Raw genomic sequence first — 22,674 nt, 5'->3', positions numbered from 1 at the left:
AATCAATTAATTTATTATTTTAACTTTTTGACTGATTTTTTATATATATTTATAGAAAATTACGACTCATTAAATATATCTATTAATATTAAAAAGATATATATCATAAATGAAGATAAAAAATACTAATGTAAACAATAAAAGTACATTAAAATTTGAATATTTTCATTATACATAATATAATTTTTTATATCAAAAAAAATTCTCTTATAAATAAGATGAGATATTACATTTTGTTATCAGTTCAACTCTTTCCTCTTGTGAACAACAATGAAGATTTCACTATTTTTGAGTGTCTTGACAGTTTCAATATTGGGAATATATTCAGAAGTTAACATTCCAGCACCATGCAAGCGCATTGAGTGTCCTATATATGACGTCATCGAAAATGGAAAAGACTATCAAATCCGACGCTACAATTCATCTGTTTGGATTTCTAATCCTCCCATTCGACAATTTTCTATTGTTACAGCTAATGCAATTGGTGTCACGAGGTAACTTTTTTAAATCCTATTTTAAAACAAATTATTTTTAAAACAAATTATTTTGGTCTTTTCTTTAAAAGAATTAATATCTATAAATTTACAATACAAAATTATGAGGCATGTGTTTGGATTCATAGTCAAGAACATTAAATTAGACGCACCTCAAATTATTGTATTGTAGTGTAAATTTAATTATAAGAGTTTGACTTTGTATCATTAAGGAACGGAGTTCAAACGTCTCACATGTGATGATTGTAAAATGACCATGAATGTAATTGATAAAAAAAAATCTCCTTCGCCAATACTTTGGTTTTTGAAAAAGTAATTATTGGATTGCCCCATTCAAATAATAAAAACCAAACAAATAAAAACAATTTTGATCTATAAATGGATAAAAATTATAAAAACATTTTCTAAGTGTGACTCTTGTTAACAATTTTATAGATTAATGAAAGATAAATTGAAGATTGATGACTAACCAAGGAAGACATATTTGAAGACTAAATTAACCAATTTATATACGTTTTTATTTTTGATATATTCAAAAACTATAATGATAATGTCTCACATTTAAAAATCAAAATGGAAATTTCTTCATAACTAAACTTGAGCAATCTTTTACTTTTTTTCTCAGATTATTTAGATATATTCAAGGTAATAACGACAACAAACAGAAAATAGAGATGGCAGGACCAGTGCTCTCTGAAGTGATACCTAGTGATGGCTCCTTTTTTAAATATTCATATATTGTAAGCTTTTATGTGCCTAAAAAGAACCAAGCAAATCCACCACCTGCAAAGGGTCTTCAAGTTCAAAGATGGAAAAATGTGTATGCAGCAGTTAGACAGTTTAGTGGATTTGTGAATGACAAAAATGTTGCAGAACAAGCTGCGGCATTGAAGGATAGTATCAATGGTACTAAATGGCTATCTGCTATTGAAAAAAGTCATAAAGCTTCTAATTTCTCCGTGGCTCAGTATAATTCCCCTATTGAATTATTTAATAGAGTGAATGAGATATGGTTGTTGTTTGAATTGTAAAATTAATGCTATGTCAAATATAATAGACAATAAAATCATTATGAAATAATATGGCTGTTGAAATAATATGGATTTTGGTAGTCTTTGTTTTGCACCGATTCTTTACTTTTATGTTGGTGTTGGAGGTGTGAAGGATTTGAGGAAGTTTTTTACTTGCGCTGAGGTGATTCAATTGTAAACAAATTGTTCTTGAAATTGTCACTAATAAGTGATGTTAAGAATGGGATCTCTCTTTTTCTCAAACACTGTCTAATTTCTTTCAACTCTTAACACCAATAGTTTTGCATTGCTCTTTACTCTTATGTGGTTGGTGAGACGTTCTGATGTTTTATTGGTGAAATCTAGTTAACTAATCTCGATTATGATATATATAGGATAATAAATTTAAGTCATATAGTAAATATAAAAAATATACCTCATATATATAATAAGTTTATACACATAAGTGTATATGACTTCATATGGATGTCACGTGAAGAAAATAATGACCACCTACTCACGACCATCAAGAAAGTAATGTACTCACCAATAGTCAAATTACAAAAACGGTGTATGTAACAAAACTTGTTTGTCGGTCGCCACTTTCACCTGAAATGAAAAACTTTAGGAAGAAATCGGGATGATAAGAAGAAACTTTTGACCCCTCAGAATGAGCCCGATCTCTCTAGGTGGAGACATTACTCCACGATTGTGTTCCCGATGTGGCACGTATATTGGTGGTTTTGCTTAGAATTTGGGGACTTCTAGAAATTCTCTCTAATAATAGGTTTTTCAGGTAAGGTTTTTAATGAGGTATTTGATGCTTTTGCTCATCACGGTTTCCTTAAGTTCTGTCTTAGTCCTAAATTTTTTATTTTTTTTAATATATTTTTATTAGAATAATGCAAATGATAGATGGTGGTCTTGAGATATCAACCTAATTCAAATGTCAATTATATTGTGTCTTACTTTTGCATTATCATTTTATTTTAAAAAAATAATATATTAATGTAGAATATGTGTAGGAATAAAAATATATGTAATTAACATTAACTAAAAATTATATATTTATTACATAATTGTTTGTGTTACTATCATGATTTTGTAATTTTAGTCGACTAATAATGTCAAACATTAAAATTTTGATTAATTAATATGATGTGTCATTATTTATATAAGTTTTGGAAGATTTATTACTTAAATGTTTATTATGATTTTACCAATTTAAATATTTGGATAAGTTAAACTTTAGTTTTTAATTTTCATAAATCAATATTAAAAAAAATTTAATATTTTTAATTATGATAAAATAATATTATATTTTATAATTTATCAGTTCATTTAAACTAAAACACATATGACGAGCTTCTACTTCCTCTCACATGTCATTTTTTATTTTTCTTTTATGAAAAAATCACCTCCATGAATTGGGTGTCTTAATTGTGCCACCTCAACTTATATTTTGGTTAAAATTGAAAGGTTTGATAAGAAAGTGAAAAAATTTTAAAACCCAAATGGTACACAAGATAGAGAGAACTAAAATTGAATAATCACAATAATCTAGATTTTGAAATTTGAGCAACAGCATTGCGGAAGCAATTTAAACATCAATGGTCGTATTGTCTCTAATACAAAATTTTACAGCGTAATTAAAATCACATTTTAAAACCATGTTTCATACATAATTTTCAACCAAATATTGTAAATTGTAATTGATATTAAAATTTATGCAGACGAATTTGGACCCCAAATTTTGGCTGCAAAGAAAGAATAGCAGTGGGAACATGCTTATAATCTTGAGAAAGTTCAAATGAGAAATTTTGTAGAAGTAGTGACAATACTACTTTTGCTTCCAATAAGGCAAAATTTTGGCCAATGCAAATTCTAGGACCCCATCCAAAAGGGAAAAATGCAACTTGGCCTTTTGTGGCCTTTGCAATTCCTTCAGAGAACCTTTCTGGATTAAACTCTTTTGCATCGTCACCCCAAATTTCACAATCTTGGTGAACCAAAAGTATTGGTATGGAAACATTTATTCCTGCAGGTAATGATATATTTCCAAGTTTCATTTTTTTTTTAACTGTTCGAACAAAGTATACTGTTGGTGGATATAACCTCAGAACCTCGTATAAAATCATCGTCACCTATTGATTAAAAGTCATGGCAAAAGTTAGTGACAACAAATGTTATATCAATGAACAAATCATTAATTTAAAAAGAAGTAGTCCTTAAAGTATATGAAATACATTAATTTAGTCCCTATACTTAATGGACTATTAGTGTATTTATTGTTTAAAGATTAAATTGGAGAAAATGCTATTTTAAAACTTCGATGATAGTTTATTCTATCCATTTTTAAATATGATTTTAGTGCTGTAATTATAACATTTTTATGTTTTAATCTCTATAAATTTTTTTGTTTGGATTAATTTTTGTAAATTTAAAAGTTGTTGCTTTTAGACTCTTATATCGTCCATGGTTCAACAAAATACGTCATTTGACCCAATAAACTAACGATGGAGACTAAAAACAACAATTTTGAATTTAGAAAAATAAAATCCAAACAAAAACAAATTTAAAGACTAAAATAAACAAAAAAAAAACTATAATTATTGAAACTAAAATTATATTTAAACCTTCTATCAATAATAATAAAAGTAAAAAGTGTGATACTTACAATTTTAAGTTGACTTAACCCTTCATGATTTGGATTTTGGTTTCCAAAAACTTGCAATACTTCTTGTCTTGCACGTTGTTGCCATTGAGGATACCTAGCCAATAACATCATTGTCCAAACTAACAAAGATGAAGTGGTTTCTTGTCCGGCAATGTAAAATTGTTTGCATTCCTTAATTAGTTCATTGTAGCTCATTCCAGCACTCTTACTTTTTTCATGTCCTTGGCTTTCTAGGTTATATGATTCCATAAGTATGCCTAATAAATCATCATTGATGGACTCTCCATTCTTCATGGCTTTCTCTCGTTTTTTAATGATACCCTCAACTAAATTATAAATATCTTTATCGGTTTTCTTCATTCTCTTGGTTGAACTTGTAGGTAGAAACCTAGAAGCATATATATCAAATGATTTTAATTATGGGGGAGTATTGGACTACCTTATGAATTTGAATTTAAATCCGTACATTGTTTCGAGAGGAATGAATGATTATTTAATATCTTAGTATAAATGCTATATAAGTGATTAAAAAATTACATTACATATTTGAAAAAAATAATTAATCTCATTTAATATATTTAAAGTAATAAAATATAAATTATTTTTTCTAAAATATCCTTTATGGGATTTTGTTCTATAAAAAAAAGACATATCAAAAAAATAAAATCTTAATAAAAATCAATGGGTATTGTCGAATTGATATCATTAAACTATATAAAGTTAGTTAACTTTTATTTATATTTATGACCACAATAATAAATGTTTGACTAAATTACATATGCGGTCTCTTAAGTGAATTTCAGTTAACTTTTTAGTCATTTATCGTTTTTTTTTTAATTTGGTTCTTTATTTTAATTTTAAGTGATAATTTGATATTTTATATTTTAAAATGTCAATAATATTATCTTTTTTTTATTATAAAAATTCAAAAAATTCATCAAAATTTTCAAACAAAACCCATAAAATTAATAATCATCTTCAATATAATGCAAATTTCATCAAATGCATAACTCAAATATTCGAATAAATTCATATTTTCATCTCCAACAACATCAAATAAAGAAAAAAATATGAGTTTATTTAAATATTTAAGTTATAAATTTGATTAAATTTGCATTTTATGGGTTTTGTTTGAAAATTTTGAAGATTTTTTAGAATTTTTGTAAAAAAAAGGACAACATTGTTGACATTTTAAAACATAAAATATTAAATTGTCACTTAAAATTAACACAAATGATCAACGCGGATAAAAAATATAAAAGACTAAAACATTAACTGAAATTAAATTAAAGAATCGCCGGTGTAATTTAGCCTAAATTTTTAATACTTATAATCAAGATGGAATATATATTAAGAAACGTAAGTAGTTATTGTGTTTGGTTGAATTGAGATGTCTAATGGCCTTAAATCACTCTCATATGTGTTGTAGTGATTAGACTTGGTTTCGATAGATATTTTGATTAATATAAATTAGATTTAAAATCCATAATTTATATAATAGTTATCTTGATGACATAGCTTAGGTTGTTTGAACATGATTTGATCTTGTCATTCCACTCACAATTTTTAAATTGGTAGTGAAAATGAATGAATAATTGTACTTATCCTTGATGTATCGAGTTAAATTTCTACTGAAAGTAAAAACTCGCTATTTCTAATGGATGGAAAAGAGATAAGAATGACGTGATTAACACAACGGTAAGGTCATTCTGTTACATTAAATTCCATGAGCTTGTGTTTCCTTACAAGCACGCCAATGTTGCTCACCACCTTGGCAATACACACTCATTGGCACTCCTAATGAACCCGCCAATGATATTGACAATTATCTAACACATCCACTGCCATTGCCTTTAAACCTTCTTGTGACCGTACAAATGAGCCTATCAATGACCTTATCATTCCTCCTTCCAATACATCCTCACCAAACAATAACACATTATCACACACATATATTTCATCTATCACCAACCATGACCTGTCAACCTCTCCATCCTAACTACCTCTAATCCGCCAATCAACCAGACTCACCAAAACCACTGCACACTTGGATGATTACCAATGCAATGCCTCTACTTCCTCCACTGTTCAATCCATCTAAGACTATATTTCCTTTGACCAAATCTACACCTCTCACAGAGCCTTTTCCATTTCGCTTGACCACCTGTTGTTATTCTCATTGGCAACAAGTGGGTCTACATAATTAAAATTAACTCAGATGGAACCATTGAGCGTTGTAAAGATTTGGTGGTCGCAAAAGGATATACCCAAACAGAAGGTTTATATTACTTTGACACTTTTTCACTGGTTGCCAAAATTACTACATTTCGGCTTGTCCTTGCTTTGGCATCTATCAACAAATGAAATCTTCATCAATTGAATGTCAACAACTCTTTTTTTCATGGTACACTCCAGGAAACCGTTTACATGGTTGTTCCCCCTGATATTACTACATCTAAGCCAAATCAAGTTTGCGAGTTACTAAAATCTCTCTATGGATTAAAACAGACGAACCGCAAGTGGTTTGAACGACTGACTGCATTGATTATTCAATGTGGTTACTTGCAAGCTTCTTCATACCACTCTCTCTTCATCAAGAAAAATCATATAGCTATAACCACTCTCATTGTTTACATGGATGACATTGTGCTTATGGTTACCTCACTTGATGAATTCACTTCACTCTCAAACAAACTCTACATGAGACTTTCAATCTGGGGTTTTCTGAAAATCTTTTTCGGTTTGGAGGTAGCCTATTCCATGCAGCCATTTCCCTTTCTCAACGACAGTATTGCCTTGATTGGTTGCAAGCCATGCAGTTTCAACTCCTTTGGACTATGTTACTCATCTTCATCTTGATGACAATGCTTCCTATCCCAATGTACCCGAATACGAAAGGTTCATAGGCCGACTCTTATGTTGAGGAAAAATCTCAAATCAAATGTTTTGAATATAAACAAATAGTTGATTAATCACTAATCATGATTCTGATTATGTTGCTATTTAACTTGTATTTTATAGGATGATTGATTTATTCAAATATAGGTAATCAAAGACGTTCATACAAAAATCAATGATCTCACTATGAAAGAAATAAAAAACATCATGTCTTACTTGAACTGGAGATTGATCAGAAAAACATTTTGGTTTTACAAAAGAATATTATGGTTATTTTTTTTAAAGTCATAATTGAGACAAATCATTCTCCACAATTCAAACCTCAACTTAAAGAGTATCAAGATTGCTCAAATATATAATCAAGCCCAGAACTCAAGCTAAAGGCCAAAAAAGCAAAACAACATCCAGATAGGATGACCAGATTGATGAGTTGTGAGTGAGGATAATAAAGACATGGGTACACTGTTACTGCATCTTTTTGCATAAAGTTTAGCATACTTCTGAGTTAAAAGATTGAAATTTCACAACCATTCAATTTCTTATTCAAGTTTTCCATAAAACACAGATTCAAGAACGTTCATGTTTTATAGAAAAACATTATGGACCAAATAGCACATGTGTTTAATAGATTTCAATATGATCCAATAGTTTGCAGAGGTTCGCTAACGACTATATTGAGCCTTTTTAATTCTCTCCTCATCTATAAAAGAAACATCAATGAGAAGACAATAGAAATATTTTTTAACGCATTCATTCCATACTTAAACGGTCATATTCAAGCAACAAGGCTCTTCTCTTAAGGAAATCTCCAGCTTTCTCTTATTATATTCAATTATCACCTTATTGAGTTATTGCTGAAAATCAATCTCAAACAAGTGTTGAGTAGATTTTGATACTAAACTCTTTTATCATATACATCATTTGTAACTCAAGTTTAACGCTTAAGATAGTTTGAGCATGTTATAAAAAATCATTTAACTTATTAAAAGATGAATTGTAAAAATTCTTTCTAGACTGAAAGATAACTGTAAAAATATTTTCAAGGTTGAAAGGTGAATTCTGAAATTGATCAAGAAAGATAGTGTGAAAGCAAGAACTTTCTGGTGTTAAGCAAACTAGTGGGAAATCTCATAGATTGTGAGGGTTAGACGTAGTTTGCCTTGGGTGAACTAGAATACATCATTGTGTGATCTTCTTATCTTTATCTTTATTTATTTTTCACTCACTGATCACATAACACCTAGAACTAATCTATTTTATTTATCTTTAACTCATCTAAAATATTATGGACTTTCTGCTTGAAACCAAGAATGATCTTAAGTTAATTTGAATTAAGTTCAGGAAATAAGATTTTAAAAAAGGATCACAATTCAAACACTCGTTCCTTGTGATTGATATTGCTACTTCATCTTATACCTCGCAACCACTCAACTGGATATTAGTTTCACAACACAATAGTTGTCTCAGTTCCTTTCTCTGCCCACTTATAAGCATTTCAAGGTTGCTCAAAGGGTTCTGAAATATCTCAAAAGCTCCCCCGGCCAAGGCCTTTCCTTTCCTTCTAATTCCATGCTCCAGGTCCTTGGCTTCAGTGATGCAGATTTGGTTAACTGCTCTAACATGCGAAATTTGTTAGTGGATTTTGCTTCTATATTAGTCGTTCTCTCATTAGTTAGAAGTCCAAAAAGCAAACCACTGTGACTCATTCATCCTTAGGGTCAGAATATCGCGCTCTTGCTTCATCATCTTGTGATTTACAGTAGCTTTCTTTCCTCCTACGGACTTGTCCATTCAGTGCACTACGACTATTGTGTTATAATGTGATAACAGTAGACTATTGCATGTGTGCTACTATAATAACATTAAATAAATAAACAAAATTAAATCACATTATTGTCTTACCACCGCATAGGATTGCGTGAATGTCCCGTGTTAATTAGAATATACCCTTGCAATCTTAGGAGTTCAAATATTTTCGACCCTTCTTCGTAGCTGCTTCCAAATGCAGCTCTGGAAATTACATCACAAGTTAAATTTTGAATGAAAGGTTGAATATCAATCTCACGTGATTCATTTGTTGCCATCAAATCCATCCACGTGTCAATCATAGCATGGCTGCTTTCAAGAAAAGCTGGTAGCATATTCTGAATAATAAATAAAGCGTGTAAACAAATTAATTAATTAATTAATTAGGAAAAATAAATATTAAAATTTGATGATTAATTAATTACAAAATGTGAAAGAAATAAATTAATAAATAACCAACTTACTTTCAATTTGTCAATGTGAAATGCTGGGTTTATTATCTTCCGATGTTTAGCCCATTCCTCACCCTCATAACTTGTCAAACCAACGAATAAAAACTTAGCATTGGAATTGAACTTTGGTTTCGTGAAGTCTTGCATCTTGTTAAACACATTTTTTATTTGTTCTGGCTCCGTAATTATAACCTTCGGTGTTCTTCCTTCCCAAAGAAATGAATTCTTCCCTGCACACATCAATTATTTATCACCAATAATTAGTACAAAGATTGATTTTTTCAACAAAATATTTCCACTTTTGAATTCGTTAACATGTACCTTCTAGTCACATGTTATCATCATGATATATAATAATAATATTGTCTTGAGATTTTGAATTACATATGCTTATTATGAATTTAATAGTCTTTCATGTGGTGAAATTAAATAATCAATTTAATTGTCTTATTATAATCAAATTAAAGTTAAAGGTTTCATAAAATATAAGTTTAATAGTTTTTTTTTGATATATCATGTGGTGAAATAACATATTGTTGAACAAAAAGTTTAAATTTCATAAACATTAAAGAGTTGATGTTTATTTTAAAAAAAATTATTATTATTAGGATACTTTTATGGTAATTTAAGAATTAATATATTTTAATACAATCAAAATAAATAATTAATAGTTGAAAGACATGTGATTTATTAATGAATTTTATTATATCTTAGATTTAACACCATTAATTTTTTTATTTTTTTAAAAAAGACATTTTTATTTATTAATTAAAATTTTAATTTTAATTATAGAAACAATTTATTAAATTACTAGTGTCAAAATAGAAAAGATAAATATATAAAAAAATTAATTTAATCAATTTTAATAGATACTATATTAATGCTCAAATTATATTAATGCTCAAATGGACAAATTAAAAAAAATTATTGATTATCAATACTTACTTTTACAGTACGGTATAACTTGTCTTATTATTATTTTTTATAAAGTATGTTATGTATACTTTTATCTCAAAAAAAATACTAGACACCGACAATATAAACAAACTTTACACTGTTAATTAATATCTAACATATTCCCTTACTATTTTTAATATAAATTTTTTAAATACATATCTAACATATACCCTTAGTAATTTTAACATAATTTTTTTATACTAACTTAAAACGAAAAACAAATATAATATTTATTTTAATTTTATTAAAAATAGAGAGATCTAGTTTTAGAGACGAACAATGGTTACTCCTCCGCACACCTTTAACTCTAAGGCAGATTTAATCTACGCATATTCTGAATCATCATAGTTTTTTTTTAATTGAACCCACAAGTATCACAAAAATTTAAAATAAAAACAGAAAATATGGTGAGTGGACTCAAATTAAAACAAGAAAGATGATTGATCACTGACCGTATTTATGGACAGTTTGATGGAGCAACGAGAAGATCTGTGGCGCAACATCGTTAGAGATACCAAATGGTTTTGATTTAGCTTCATGTTGCATCTTCAATATATACGTTTCTTTTGAGTTATTGTTATTCAGCTTGTAAGGATCTCCTTCAAGACCTTGTGCTCTTAGAAGCTTTTCCAATCTCTTTGGTTTCAACCATAAGGAATTTACTTTCACCCATACCCATAAAGGAGTAAAAGCAATTATTACTGTAAGAATCCAGAAGGTAACAGATGAAAGTGCCTCCATAATTGTGTTTTTCTCAGGACTATGGGCTTAGCTAGGTACTAATGATGGCAAAGAGACTATGTCGATGCTACTTATAGAAACATAGCTAAATATCAGCAAGGTTTGCACGTCACTACTTATTTAATTAGATAAACCCTTATTTAATTAGATAAACCTCATCTTTAAAATATTAATTTGTCTCAAAAAAAAAATATATATATATATATATATATATATATATCAAATCAGATGAATTTTATAATAACATAGTTAAATCTTAATTATACAATTATATATAAATAATTATATAAATTAATTTAAATAATACTTAGAGTAAATATTAGTTAAAAACAGTTGTTGTCAAAGAAGTGTATAAGTTTGTTACTTATGGAAATGCGAAGACAAATTTAAAAAACAAAGTGAGACTTAATTAACACAATCAAAAGTATATAACTTAAATTTAAAGAACATAAATTGGAGCATGTATGATTGAAAAGAGTGTTAAAATAAAATTTCAAATTAATGTTTTAATGATAATAGTGTGATCACATAACACACTTAATGTTGTGATTTATATCAAGTCTTACTTTTGATCAAATGATTAAAAAGATTTTCTCTCACTCACATGACAAAACATTTTTTATATATGAATATATAACAAGAGACCTCTTTCACTTTTTTTCTTTTTTTAGAAGAATATAATTAATTCGTACGTACAGTTACTACAATGTTTCGAATTTTAACATAAGACAAGACGATTTAAAGACAAATATATCTCTTTTATTTATATATATAATAAACTATTATTTTTTATGTCATTTTTTAAAATTTATAACTATAAAAATATTAAAGTTTATAATTGAGTTGAACACCATCAAATAAAATAATTTTATATTGGCTTCCATATATATTACCCTTTCTCTTTATGATTTACATTTAAATAATTATTTTTCTACAAGAATAGAACACAGCTCCACTACACTAATAACTCTTATTAGAGTTACTTGTATTCTTTAAAATAATAAAAAAAATTACTTCACTTGATAAATTGAATTTCATAAATATAACTATTAATTATTTGTATATTATCTTATCAGGTAATCTCAACTATATCATCTTATAATCAACATTTTACTAATACTGTACGTTGAATTAAACTTAGTCAACAATAAGTAGTTTTCAAATTTTATAAAATTTTACAAACTTCAATAAAAACGATTAATTTGACAATTAGTTCACTGAAATTCAATAATAAAGAGTTATTCAGCTGAATAATTCTAACAAAAACTATTTCTTACCATTTATAAATCCATAATAAATGGGTCCTTAATCCACATAGTACAACACTATAACCAGGAATCAAGCACCTATTTTCTCTGGCATTCAAAACATATCGACCCTCTTTCTTTGGTAAGTCATAATAAAAATAAAAGCACAGAGCACCAATAAAATTGAGCTAAATATTACATAAACGCATCACAACATCCTACAACTTAATCTGACTGAAAGGAAAAAGAGCAGTTGCAAAAACTTCTTCTGGCATAAGAGAGTTAAAAATTTAGCGCAATGAAGTCGATGCAGAACTACGCATAACATCCGACCATCTTGTGGCTTCAATTCCATCCTCCCATGACAGTCTCATGGTTTCTGCATTATGAACAATACAAGGTGAAACTTGGCATGCAATTGAGACGAAAAGATAAACAAAAAGACTAGTTCGTATGCAAGCATCTCTTACCTGCATTGGAAGGTACAATTTGAACTCTGGTGGGAGTTCCTCTTCAGAGTACAGACGATCAGCAAAGTATATCCTTCTCAGGCGACAATTTGCATGGACCTGAACTCGCAGTGTTTCCACATAATTGGTACCATATGCTCGTTTGGTAAAATCGGCCAGGTTGAACTGGATTTGATTCCAACCCTCATCCAATTTCAGTGGCATAGTGCAAATGTAGGGCTTTACTCGAGTGACACCCTATGACATGAAAGCAAATTGCAGAGTTATTAATGGCGGATGGCAGACAATGGCAAAAAGCAAAAAAATCCAACATATATAGACGCCATAAAACGCCATGGCGCTGCTATCCTTCACAAATTGGTCATGGTGGTTGTCAAAAAAACTGCCATGGTTGATATTTGAAAAACACTGGCACGTTGACAGCAATTTGGGTAGAAATGACATCACGATATTTGTGATACAATTATTCAGATTTTATTTCAACAAAAACGAATCATGTAATTGCAAATGTGTTATGTGTTACTAGTCACAAAATCAAAATTCTCCGTAGGATGAGATGGAAGAAATTAAACATCTGCAAGATGTTGGCAATCCTACAAGAAACACAGGCATGGGCAGACTTACACACTTGGAAATTAGAAGCACGAAATCGTCGTCTGACGTTCTTATCATCCAGAACATGAATCTCAAATGTGAAGAACTTCTTTAGATTCTTGACAATGATAACCAAGAATGGAAGTTTTATACCAAGTGTAGCAGCAGGGTCAGCCGGGCACGTAATGTATGTTGACTGAATATTCGATCCAATTATTTCCAGTACATTGGATTGTATGTCTTCATCTTGTGGTCGCTTAATATGACCATCCACAACTAATAAAAGAGTCCCCAAGACATAAATCGTTAGTATAAAAAATGGTTATTTTCATTGGTCAAGTACTAAATATCATCAAGAAACAAACAAAAGCATATCACACAAATTAGAGGCAGTTAATGCCAATAACTCTCGTTTCTCTTACGTTTCAATGCCAATACAAAGCATATCACACAAACGAGGAATCAGACCAAATTACCAGAGATTATCTAACTCTCGTTTCTCTTACGCTTCAATGCCAATACAAAGCATATCACACAAACAATGTTGAATGTGAAATAGAATCAATATCCTAAAGAATGGGAAATTTTATATAATTTGTTACATTTTTATGAAGTTCCTTTAAACAAACAGCATCTTAGTCTTATCTTACTACAAAGTCAATACACGAATCAAATGATACAATAGAACTAGATCAATAACTAAATTTTCAATAATACTATTTACAACAAGTTCTTATTTGTGGTTTTTCCATAAGCTTCCTTCAATGTTTCTCTAACCCGTTAAATCAAATTATGTTCCAATAATCCATTTTTCTCCCTAGAGTCAACCAAATAATCTAGAGCAAGTTTCTGTCATCTTCCCCTCTATATGTTCTATTCCAACTTTCTCCTGAATGTATCTATTCCACTCATCCACCTAAATTTCCGTTCAGTGTGAACTACATCAAGAGTATAATCATGAAGTTTAATTCAAAAGATATTCTTAAGCATATATTGAAAGAAGATACATGGATTAGAAGGCATGGCAAATCTAAACCTAGAGAAAGACCGAGAGTAACTTAACTAAATACAAATAAAGGGTCACGTAATATATTGATTTAAATAAAGAATGCATCAACTCCCTTTCACAATACAAATGAGTGTCAAAATACCAAATTTCATCCCTCACTAACATATATTTTACACATCAGCCTTACATAACATGACCAAAATGGGTAGTGCCAGGCATGAGGTGACAAACTTGCCCTTTAACAAATGGACAACCGAACAAAATTTCAATGATGAGACTAAGGAATCAATTAGAGTTTGAGCCTATTTTGATTATCTTATTTGAGTTTGTCTACTAGCATAAGCACTTCAAAGACTGTCCGGGAAAACTAAATTAAGTTGGTTATCCACACAGAGCTTAATGATTTCTAATCAACTCAATTCAGTATATCAAATTTCTAACAACCTAAAAATATTACAACTTGATGCCACTAGTACAAACAAAATAATTCAAACTCATACATAACTTATAAGCACTTATATGTCCATAAGCATTTAATTAAGCTGTTTAACGATATGGGGCTTAATGATTTCAAAATTCTAATCAACTCAATTCATCATATCAAATTTCTAACAAGCTGAAAAAAATACCACCTGAGGCCAAACAAAACAACACAAGAAACATTTACCTTCTTTGTCCCATATCTGCAAAGGTTTGCTCCTACAAAAAAAAAATTGAAAACACAGCAAAATTTCATTATCATTAATACTTACCAAAATTTGAAACTGAAATATGAAACAAACAGGCCAAGACACAGAATTCATACCCAAGGCTGTATAATATGGAGAGAAATCCAGACTGGAATGTGTTCTTGAACATTTTCTGCTATAACAACAAAAGCAACATAACATCAAAATTTCAACCAAAAAGCAAAACAAATAAAATTACAAAACACAGTAATATAAAAGAAATCAACAACAAATCATAAAATTCAAGTAAAAAGAAAATAAATTGAAAATTTGAAAACTACGGAGCGTAACAGAGAGATAAAAAATCGAAGGAGTAATATGAAACCCTAATATAATGAAAACATGAATTGTTTGTTTCGTTAAGGAACGTTGAGAGACTAAGGACCATAGAGAAGAATAATTGAAAGAAGTGAGAATCAGAACCTTCTTGTTTCGCGGGAAAATTGGGGTATCGATATCGTAGAATGAGAGTCTGAATAAAAAACGCAAGTGTAAAATAACCCAGAAACCCGCAAGTAAATAAGAAAGGTATTATTATCAAATTGTCAATTATTGGGTTTTTTTTTCGATACTCTCTTTTTGAAAAGAAAAAAAACATAAAAAAAATATACTAAAATGTCCTTTTTTTTAAAAAATTAAGTGGGAAGTCGCCATTTGGAACTCGGGCTTCCTCAAGGAAGTCGCCATTCCAAATGGCGACTTATAAGTAAAGAAAAAAAAAGGACATTTTAATATATTTTTTTCAAATGGGGGTATTTTGGTCTTTTTTTTTAAAAAGAGGGTATTGAAAAAAAGAACCTCAATTATTTATTTAAAAGGTGAACTCAAATTAGATTTCAATAGATTTTTAAATCATTTTTATACTTACTATTTTTCGTTACAACTTTTTTTAAAAAATAAAATTTTTAACTAAAGTATTTTAAAATATTTTTTCTATTTATCATAATTTATTTTCAATAACAGAATTTTAAAAAATTATTATAAAAAACTCTTTATAAAAATTATTTTGAAAAGATATTTTTATAAAATAAAAACTTTATTTTTTCATGTAAAAATATCTGATAGTAAATATTTAATTTATTAAATGTTAAAATTATCTTTTTTAATCAATAACAAATAAATTTTATTATTTTCAAAAAAATTGATAAATATTTTTTTTATAATTATGAGCAAAAATCACTTTTTTTAAATCTAAAACAAATGAATTTATATAAAAGATTTTTTTTATAATAACAAAATCTACTTATATTCAATCAAGATTTTAAAAGAATAAATTTATGTGATATTCAGTTAGAATTATTAAGATTGTTTTAACAATAAATCGAAATCTAGTAGTATTTAATTAAAAAAATCACAACTTATAAAAGATATCTAGATATGTGAAAAGAAAAAAAAAAAACATATAGATTTTAAAGGATTTTTTATAATTAATCAAAAGGAACTTAAATTAAAAAATCAACACTTTCTTTTATTTATTTTTTTCAATGTAAACATTGCCGCTTCTAGAGGTTCCTATGGTGGTTGTCCATATGTCATGACATTCAACAACAATACATTTATTTTCTTCATTATGAGCCAGCTAAATCAATTTCTTCATATGGAATTTTCACTTATTTTGAGTTGGGTATTGATTTCTTGAATATATTTTCATTATTTGAGTTGGGTATTGATTTCTTGAATATATTTTCATTATTTGAGTTGGGTATTTTAAAGGATGTACTTCTTTTATTTTTATAGTAAGTTGAACATTGCAAAATTATTTAATGTATTTTCTATTGGAATTACTTATTTATTTTATTTTATTTTTTGTACTTAGTTTGAAAAGGTAAGTTGTGTGTTTGAAACAAAAATTAATTTAATGTGGCAAGGGTGTTTTGATTTTTTGTTGTTTTCATTCTTATTGCTGGAATTCTCTGCATCAAAATTGGTAAGGGAATTGAGAGGAACCGGTTTTGGTGTATGGGATGAGTGGAGAAGATGAACATTTTTTGTTATTTTTGGTGGAGATGAAAAGTTATATCTAAATAATAAAAATAAACAATTAGACTCAACTAAAATGAAAATCGATTGCCAGATATTAGAATAAAAAAATAATATGACATGGCTTCTTATATGTGAATGTGTTTAAAAGAGTGTGTTAAGAGGATGTCGCCGTAATATTTCTCCTATTCACAAAAGACACAAGAAATTACATCATAATTAATTGAAACTATTGTATATAAAACATCATATTTGAACTCCATATATGAAGGTTGTAAGAAAAATATGTTGTCTTTGATCAAATAAAAGACCAAGACTTTTACTTGACCAATTCAATGGGAGATCCATCAAACTTGTTCAACGACAAAAAAATTAAATTATTTATTTGTTTTCAAATAGTCCAAACGCACATTAACCAAATAGTATGAAAGTATCTTTGAGCAAATTTACCTCTTGAACTCAAACTCAATAAAAAGGCAAATAAGAGTCAAGATATGGTTATGCATAGCACAACTAATACATAGTCAACGTGGCACGCCGCACGATATCCTTCCAAAAAACGAACATTCAAAGAATAAATGTTGAGACGTTTCCAAGGATCCTCACTTTCCCACGCACAATTAAGAATTCAAATTAATAAAATCTCTCTAAAGCAAATTATCCTTAGTAGCATAAAAACGATCCAACTAGCATAAATTCGTCGATACAAATTTAGTCCAACTAGCATAAAAAAAATTAATAAAAAAATAAAATAAAAGATCTCTCAGAATTCAGATCTTACATTAATAAATGGTAAGCGTCATTCACCGAGTAGCCATCTTTAACATTAACTTACAAATTAACATTCGTCAATAAATCCATACACGTGACCAACTCCTTCTCCCAATTAAAGAATCTATGTCGCCACATCCAACCTCAAACCTCAGATCAGCACAAAGCATATCACCCACAAATACCTATTTATTAAATGTCAAGCTAAAAAGGATATTAAATCGTTTCTTCACCACAACACCATCAACCCACATATCACCCCAAAAAAAAAACGACATTTTTCCAAAACCAATCAACTTTGATAAATTAGTAGAAAATCAATTACCAAATATAGCATCTCTCCATTCTCAATTTTACAAACCTCTTGTCACCAAGTAGATGCATTGAGCTTCCTCCTATCCGCCCCCTCAATCTTCCAACCCATATTTTTTCTGCAACGCTTTAAATCTTAAACCACTATTATCTACCCTTAACCACCAACACCAATTTCCCAACAACACTAAATTAAAAGCTCTCAAATTACGCACACAAACCCCATTTTTTCTTAGACAAACCAACTTTCTCCCAGTTAACCCTCACCAAAAAAAGATGTAAATAAATATTTAAATTTAGAAATAGTACTCGAGGTAGCTTTGAAGAAAGAAAGAAACAGAGTAAACCGGTAAGGCATATAAGGCAGCTTTTTAGAGAACAGGGTGGCATCCCATAGATACATTACAGCTTTTGCAAAACGACAACCTTGCTCTAATTCGAACGATAGCGGCATTCTAGAAATCCAGTCTACGTGAATTACCTCCAATCAGCAACCCTAAGTAAAAGGCAAATAATCAATTTTACAATTCAACACATTTGTTGCATTAGTTAACCAAGAATTATCAACATTAACACCTACCAACAAACTTTTGTGAAAATTAACCTTCAAATCAGCAATTAGTTCAAATAATAGAAAAATAGACTTAAAAATTGTAATGTTCGATCGAGATTTTTTATCCACGATCATTGTATCATCTGTAAGTTGAAGATAAGTCACCCGCAAAACATCCTCTCCCCAAAGGATAACCATCTCCATGAATATCACCATAAAAATTAAACCATTCGAAACCTCATCAACAAATAGGAAAGAAAAAAAAAAGGAGATAAGGGATCTTCTTAGCAAAATATTTTTCCTATAGAAAAAGCCTCAGTGGGACTACCATTAACTAGCTCCAATGTTGTGGTCGTATTGAGACATTCCTTAATCCATCATCTCAACACATTCTGAAAATTGATTTATACATCATCGTGTCCAAGTAACTCCACTCAACTGAATCATACGTTTTCGCAAAATCTACCTTAAACATCATGAAATCTGACTTATTTTTCTTCGCACCTTCCACCACCTCATTAGGAATCAGAATCTCATCAAGTATCTATCTACCTTTCACGAAAGTTGATTGAGTATCGAAAATAATCTTACCAATAACTTGTCTCGACCTGTTTTCCAAAACTTTAGATAAGACCTTGTATACACAACCCACCAACAAAATAGCTATATAATTCCATATGAATTCAGGATTATCCTTTTTAGTAAGAAAGATAGTGAAAGTACAATTTAACCCTCTAACCAACCTACCATGAGTGTGGAAATCTATAAAGAACTTCCAAAAATCTTCGTTTAAATCATCCCAAAAATATTTAAAGAAGTCAAATTTTACTCCATCTACTCCCTGTAAAACCCTAGATTTTGAATCCCAAGCATTATTTAAAGTGTTTATTGCTTAGAAAAATTTACGACAAATTTTTTTTTAAGTTAGAATACCTAATTATTTGTTCATTTAATAAATAAGGTTTAATTACAATTTTAGTCACTCTATTATTACCAATTCACGGAATTGATCCTCCTATTTTAAATATCGACAATTTTGGTCAATCTCTCATATTTTTTTGAACTAAAAAACGATGGTTTGACATATTCATATGTCATTAATAAGTTTTTACGACGTTTTATTTCAATTTCATAGGTATTAATCATTCTACATCATCATATCATATGTCACATAATTTAAAACATCTAACGTCATCATTTTTTAGTTAAAAAATCATAGAGATAGACTAAAATTATCGACTTTTAAAATAGGAGGATCAATTTCGTGAATCAGTAAAAATAAATGGACTAAAATTGCAATTAAGCCTTTGAATAATTAGTAACAACCACATTTTTTTAATATTATTAAGAAAATATTTATTCATAAGCTAAAACAAAGTAAAAGCAATTGTTCCTAACGGAAGGGAGCTCACTTCACGTATTTCTATACTTCTAGTGCATTTTAAAAGTTGGTAACAAAATATTAAAAATAAACTTAGAAATATCGCGACAATTCTATAATTACAAAATTGTCTTGAAAAAAAAACTCATTTTTACCCGCACATCAATATTCATCAATTATTTTTGAATCTCATCGAAGTCATTAGTACCTAAAATGTTGTTGTAAAGGTCAGTTTTTTTCCTCGTGCACATCAAACCAAAGCTAAACATGTAGAAGAATGACACAAAACATATAAATGTAAAAACTTTCAATTTAAAAAAAAAAATGCAAACTCGTAAATTATATAACAAAAACATATGCATAATGCATGCTCTTAAAACTATATGATCCGAACATAAAGTTGTCACTAAGGCAACTTCCACAGAGAAAAATCACTCATACCAATGGAGAAAACAAATATGTCACTAAGACAACTCCCACGAAGATGCATTCAAAATCACTTTTTAAAATCATCATCTTATTCACATATCACTAAGATCACATACCACACATCCTTATCATGAGTATTACATATTCATAGATAAATAATTATAAAAATTATAACTTTCACCACATACACATAGAAATTATTATTTTTATCATATACACCATAAAAATTAACACTTTAACGTATATAACAAGAAAATTCAAACTTCAACTCATATACATCATCAAAGTTAAACTTTTATCACATATATCATACAAAATCAACATTTATTTCATATTCATCGTAAAAGTTAGAACTTTATTACATATAACATAAAAATCCATACTTTACTCCATATTCATCATAAAAATTAAAACTTTATAATATATATTACATAAAAGTTCATACTTTACTTCATATTCATCATAAAAATTAAAATGTTATCATATATAACATAAAAAATCATATTTTACTTCTTAAAAATCCTATATTACATATCGAACTCAACGTAAAGGACTGAGGTTTTATTAATTTAACTCATTAGTGTACATTTATTCCTTTCAAAAGGCAAGCAATCACAAATATTAATTTCATGTTATCCCATCAACCAATGGTATAACTATAATTTATGTGGGAAAAAACCCTTACCTTGACCGTTTTTCTTCCTAGCACAAAACTTTAAACTTTTGGTGCGCGGAAAGAAGAGGCACTACTAGAAAATTCTAATTTAGTGACGGATTTTAGAGACGGAATTAAATGACGAATGATGTAACAGCACTTTTTTAACAAGCAATGTAGAAAAAGCGTTGTTGTAGGGTCATATAGGGTCACATAGCGCTTGCACATAATGCTTGCAACCCTTTCAAAGCTTTTTTTGTGAAAGCGCCGTAAAATACATGCGCTTTCATATAATTAAATGACCTAGAGCTTTTTATACAAGCGATGTAAAAGGCTTGCGCTTTAAATAAAAATCTAGGCTTTTAAAAATAATTGAATTGTAGATCAATTCACTCTCATATGTATTATGGATTGAAGGAAAAAATAATAATAAAAATGAGGTATTACTAAAATTTCTAAAAGAAAATATAAAAATACATTTTTTTAATAATATGTAAATATGATATATCTCGTGAAATTTATTGGACATTATAAGAATCAGAAAAAATTACTTTAGTTAATAAAATAAAATAAATTTATAATTGAAATCAATACTAATTCTAAAATTTCTAAAAAACTACTTTATTTTTATTATAAATGAATATTAAATATAGCAATATCATCTTATTTTATAACGTGTTAAACATTAAACTATTTATGTAATTATATTTATTAAAATTATTATTTCTTCATTTATTAAAAATATTTTGAGTGATGTAGCAAAAATGTATATTTTAAGTGCACTTTAATTGAAAAATATAAAGTACAAGATAATGTATTATACCTAAATTATGTGTTTCTGAATATTGATAATGTACTACACCTAAATAAAATAAGGAAGTCTCTTATGGCGCTCATTCAAAGAGCGTTGTAATAGGCTTTTAAAAAATAAGTTAAGGAGGTCTTTTACAGCGCTCTTTCAAAGAGCGTTGTAATAGGGTTTTTCGCGAAATAAATGTTTTCCGTCTCTAAATTCTAAAGTTTTACACACAAAATTCCCTCCAACTATAGAAGAGTTTCCCTCCCTTTAAAATTTTCTCCAACCTTCCAGATTCAGTAGTTAAACAATAATAATAATAATAATAATAATAATAATAATAATAATAATAATAATAATTATTATTATTATTATTATTATTATTATTATTATTATTATTATTATTATGTGCTATTATTATTATGTGTTATTATTATTATTGTTATTAATATTAATATTATTATTTAGAAAAAAAAATAAAAATAAAAATCCAATTAATATGTTAAGATCCTCTATCAAACACTAAAAGTGCATTCTTACTAAACCCCTCCACCCCTCCAGATTCAATAAGTAAGCGTTGCTGAAATTTTCTTTCTAAACCCTAAAAGTACAATTTTCTCCTAAACTCAAAATCTCATCTTGCTTCCAATCAATTGGTGTTGCTGATTTGCACCCACTACCACTCTATCATGGATTTTATTGAGTTCCATTCTT

The 22,674-nt window shown here is 28.5% G+C and overlaps 3 protein-coding genes and 1 long non-coding RNA gene across 5 annotated transcripts; 1 reads left to right on the top strand and 3 right to left on the bottom strand.

The window, feature by feature from the left end:
• The first annotated feature begins 254 nt into the window (after positions 1-254).
• On the top strand, positions 255-1,628 carry LOC101514853 (uncharacterized). Its single transcript, XM_004511037.4, has 2 exons — positions 255-494; positions 1,120-1,628. Exons 1-2 carry the CDS (start codon positions 271-273, stop codon positions 1,523-1,525), a joined length of 630 nt encoding a protein of 209 aa, XP_004511094.2. The 5' UTR covers positions 255-270; the 3' UTR covers positions 1,526-1,628.
• A 1,403-nt stretch (positions 1,629-3,031) lies between these two features.
• LOC101506810 (11-oxo-beta-amyrin 30-oxidase-like) lies at positions 3,032-11,144 on the bottom strand. The gene is made up of 5 exons (XM_004511011.4): positions 10,747-11,144; positions 9,350-9,567; positions 8,982-9,223; positions 4,182-4,569; positions 3,032-3,648 (listed from the first exon to the last, which is right to left on the bottom strand). Exons 1-5 carry the CDS (start codon positions 11,033-11,035, stop codon positions 3,223-3,225), a joined length of 1,563 nt encoding a protein of 520 aa, XP_004511068.1. The 5' UTR covers positions 11,036-11,144; the 3' UTR covers positions 3,032-3,222.
• A 1,142-nt stretch (positions 11,145-12,286) lies between these two features.
• LOC101507348 (uncharacterized) lies at positions 12,287-15,651 on the bottom strand. 2 transcript variants are annotated; one of them, XM_004511015.4, is made up of 6 exons: positions 15,507-15,651; positions 15,161-15,216; positions 15,023-15,054; positions 13,381-13,622; positions 12,753-12,989; positions 12,287-12,661 (listed from the first exon to the last, which is right to left on the bottom strand). In XM_004511015.4, exons 2-6 carry the CDS (start codon positions 15,211-15,213, stop codon positions 12,653-12,655), a joined length of 573 nt encoding a protein of 190 aa, XP_004511072.1. In that variant the 5' UTR covers positions 15,214-15,216; positions 15,507-15,651; the 3' UTR covers positions 12,287-12,652. The 2 variants fall into 2 exon arrangements, with proteins under 2 accessions (XP_004511072.1, XP_012574261.1); XM_012718807.3 differs by having other exon boundaries at positions 15,161-15,219; positions 15,507-15,629.
• A 2,060-nt stretch (positions 15,652-17,711) lies between these two features.
• LOC105852619 (uncharacterized) lies at positions 17,712-19,522 on the bottom strand. The gene is made up of 2 exons (XR_001144506.3): positions 18,727-19,522; positions 17,712-18,642 (listed from the first exon to the last, which is right to left on the bottom strand). It is a non-coding gene; the product is annotated as an uncharacterized lncRNA (long non-coding RNA).
• Between the last annotated feature and the right edge of the window lie 3,152 nt (positions 19,523-22,674).

The sequence above is a fragment of the Cicer arietinum genome, chromosome 7 (genome assembly GCF_000331145.2).
Source record: "Cicer arietinum cultivar CDC Frontier isolate Library 1 chromosome 7, Cicar.CDCFrontier_v2.0, whole genome shotgun sequence".
Lineage (NCBI taxonomy): Eukaryota > Viridiplantae > Streptophyta > Magnoliopsida > Fabales > Fabaceae > Cicer > Cicer arietinum.
Note: the sequence above shows the minus strand (reverse complement) of the source record. Positions and strands in the feature narration are given on the sequence as shown.

Bases quoted from the DNA above. Each gene is read 5' to 3' on its own strand.
- LOC101507348 (XM_004511015.4), bottom strand. From the start codon at position 15,213: ATGTTCAAGAACACATTCCAGTCTGGATTTCTCTCCATATTATACAGC. The intron at 15,055-15,160 runs GTATGAATTCTG...TTTTTTTTGTAG, and splicing joins TCCATATTATACAGCCTTGG to GAGCAAACCTTTGCAGATAT. The intron at 13,623-15,022 runs GTAAATGTTTCT...CTCTTTTATTAG, and splicing joins GCAGATATGGGACAAAGAAG to TTGTGGATGGTCATATTAAG.
- LOC101506810 (XM_004511011.4), bottom strand. From the start codon at position 11,035: ATGGAGGCACTTTCATCTGTTACCTTCTGGATTCTTACAGTAATAATT. The intron at 9,568-10,746 runs GTCAGTGATCAA...TGATGTGTGCAG, and splicing joins TCAAACTGTCCATAAATACG to GGAAGAATTCATTTCTTTGG. The intron at 3,649-4,181 runs GTAAGTATCACA...TTTAATCAATAG, and splicing joins GGTTAAGTCAACTTAAAATT to GTGACGATGATTTTATACGA.
- LOC101514853 (XM_004511037.4), top strand. From the start codon at position 271: ATGAAGATTTCACTATTTTTGAGTGTCTTGACAGTTTCAATATTGGGA. The intron at 495-1,119 runs GTAACTTTTTTA...TTTTTTTCTCAG, and splicing joins AATGCAATTGGTGTCACGAG to ATTATTTAGATATATTCAAG.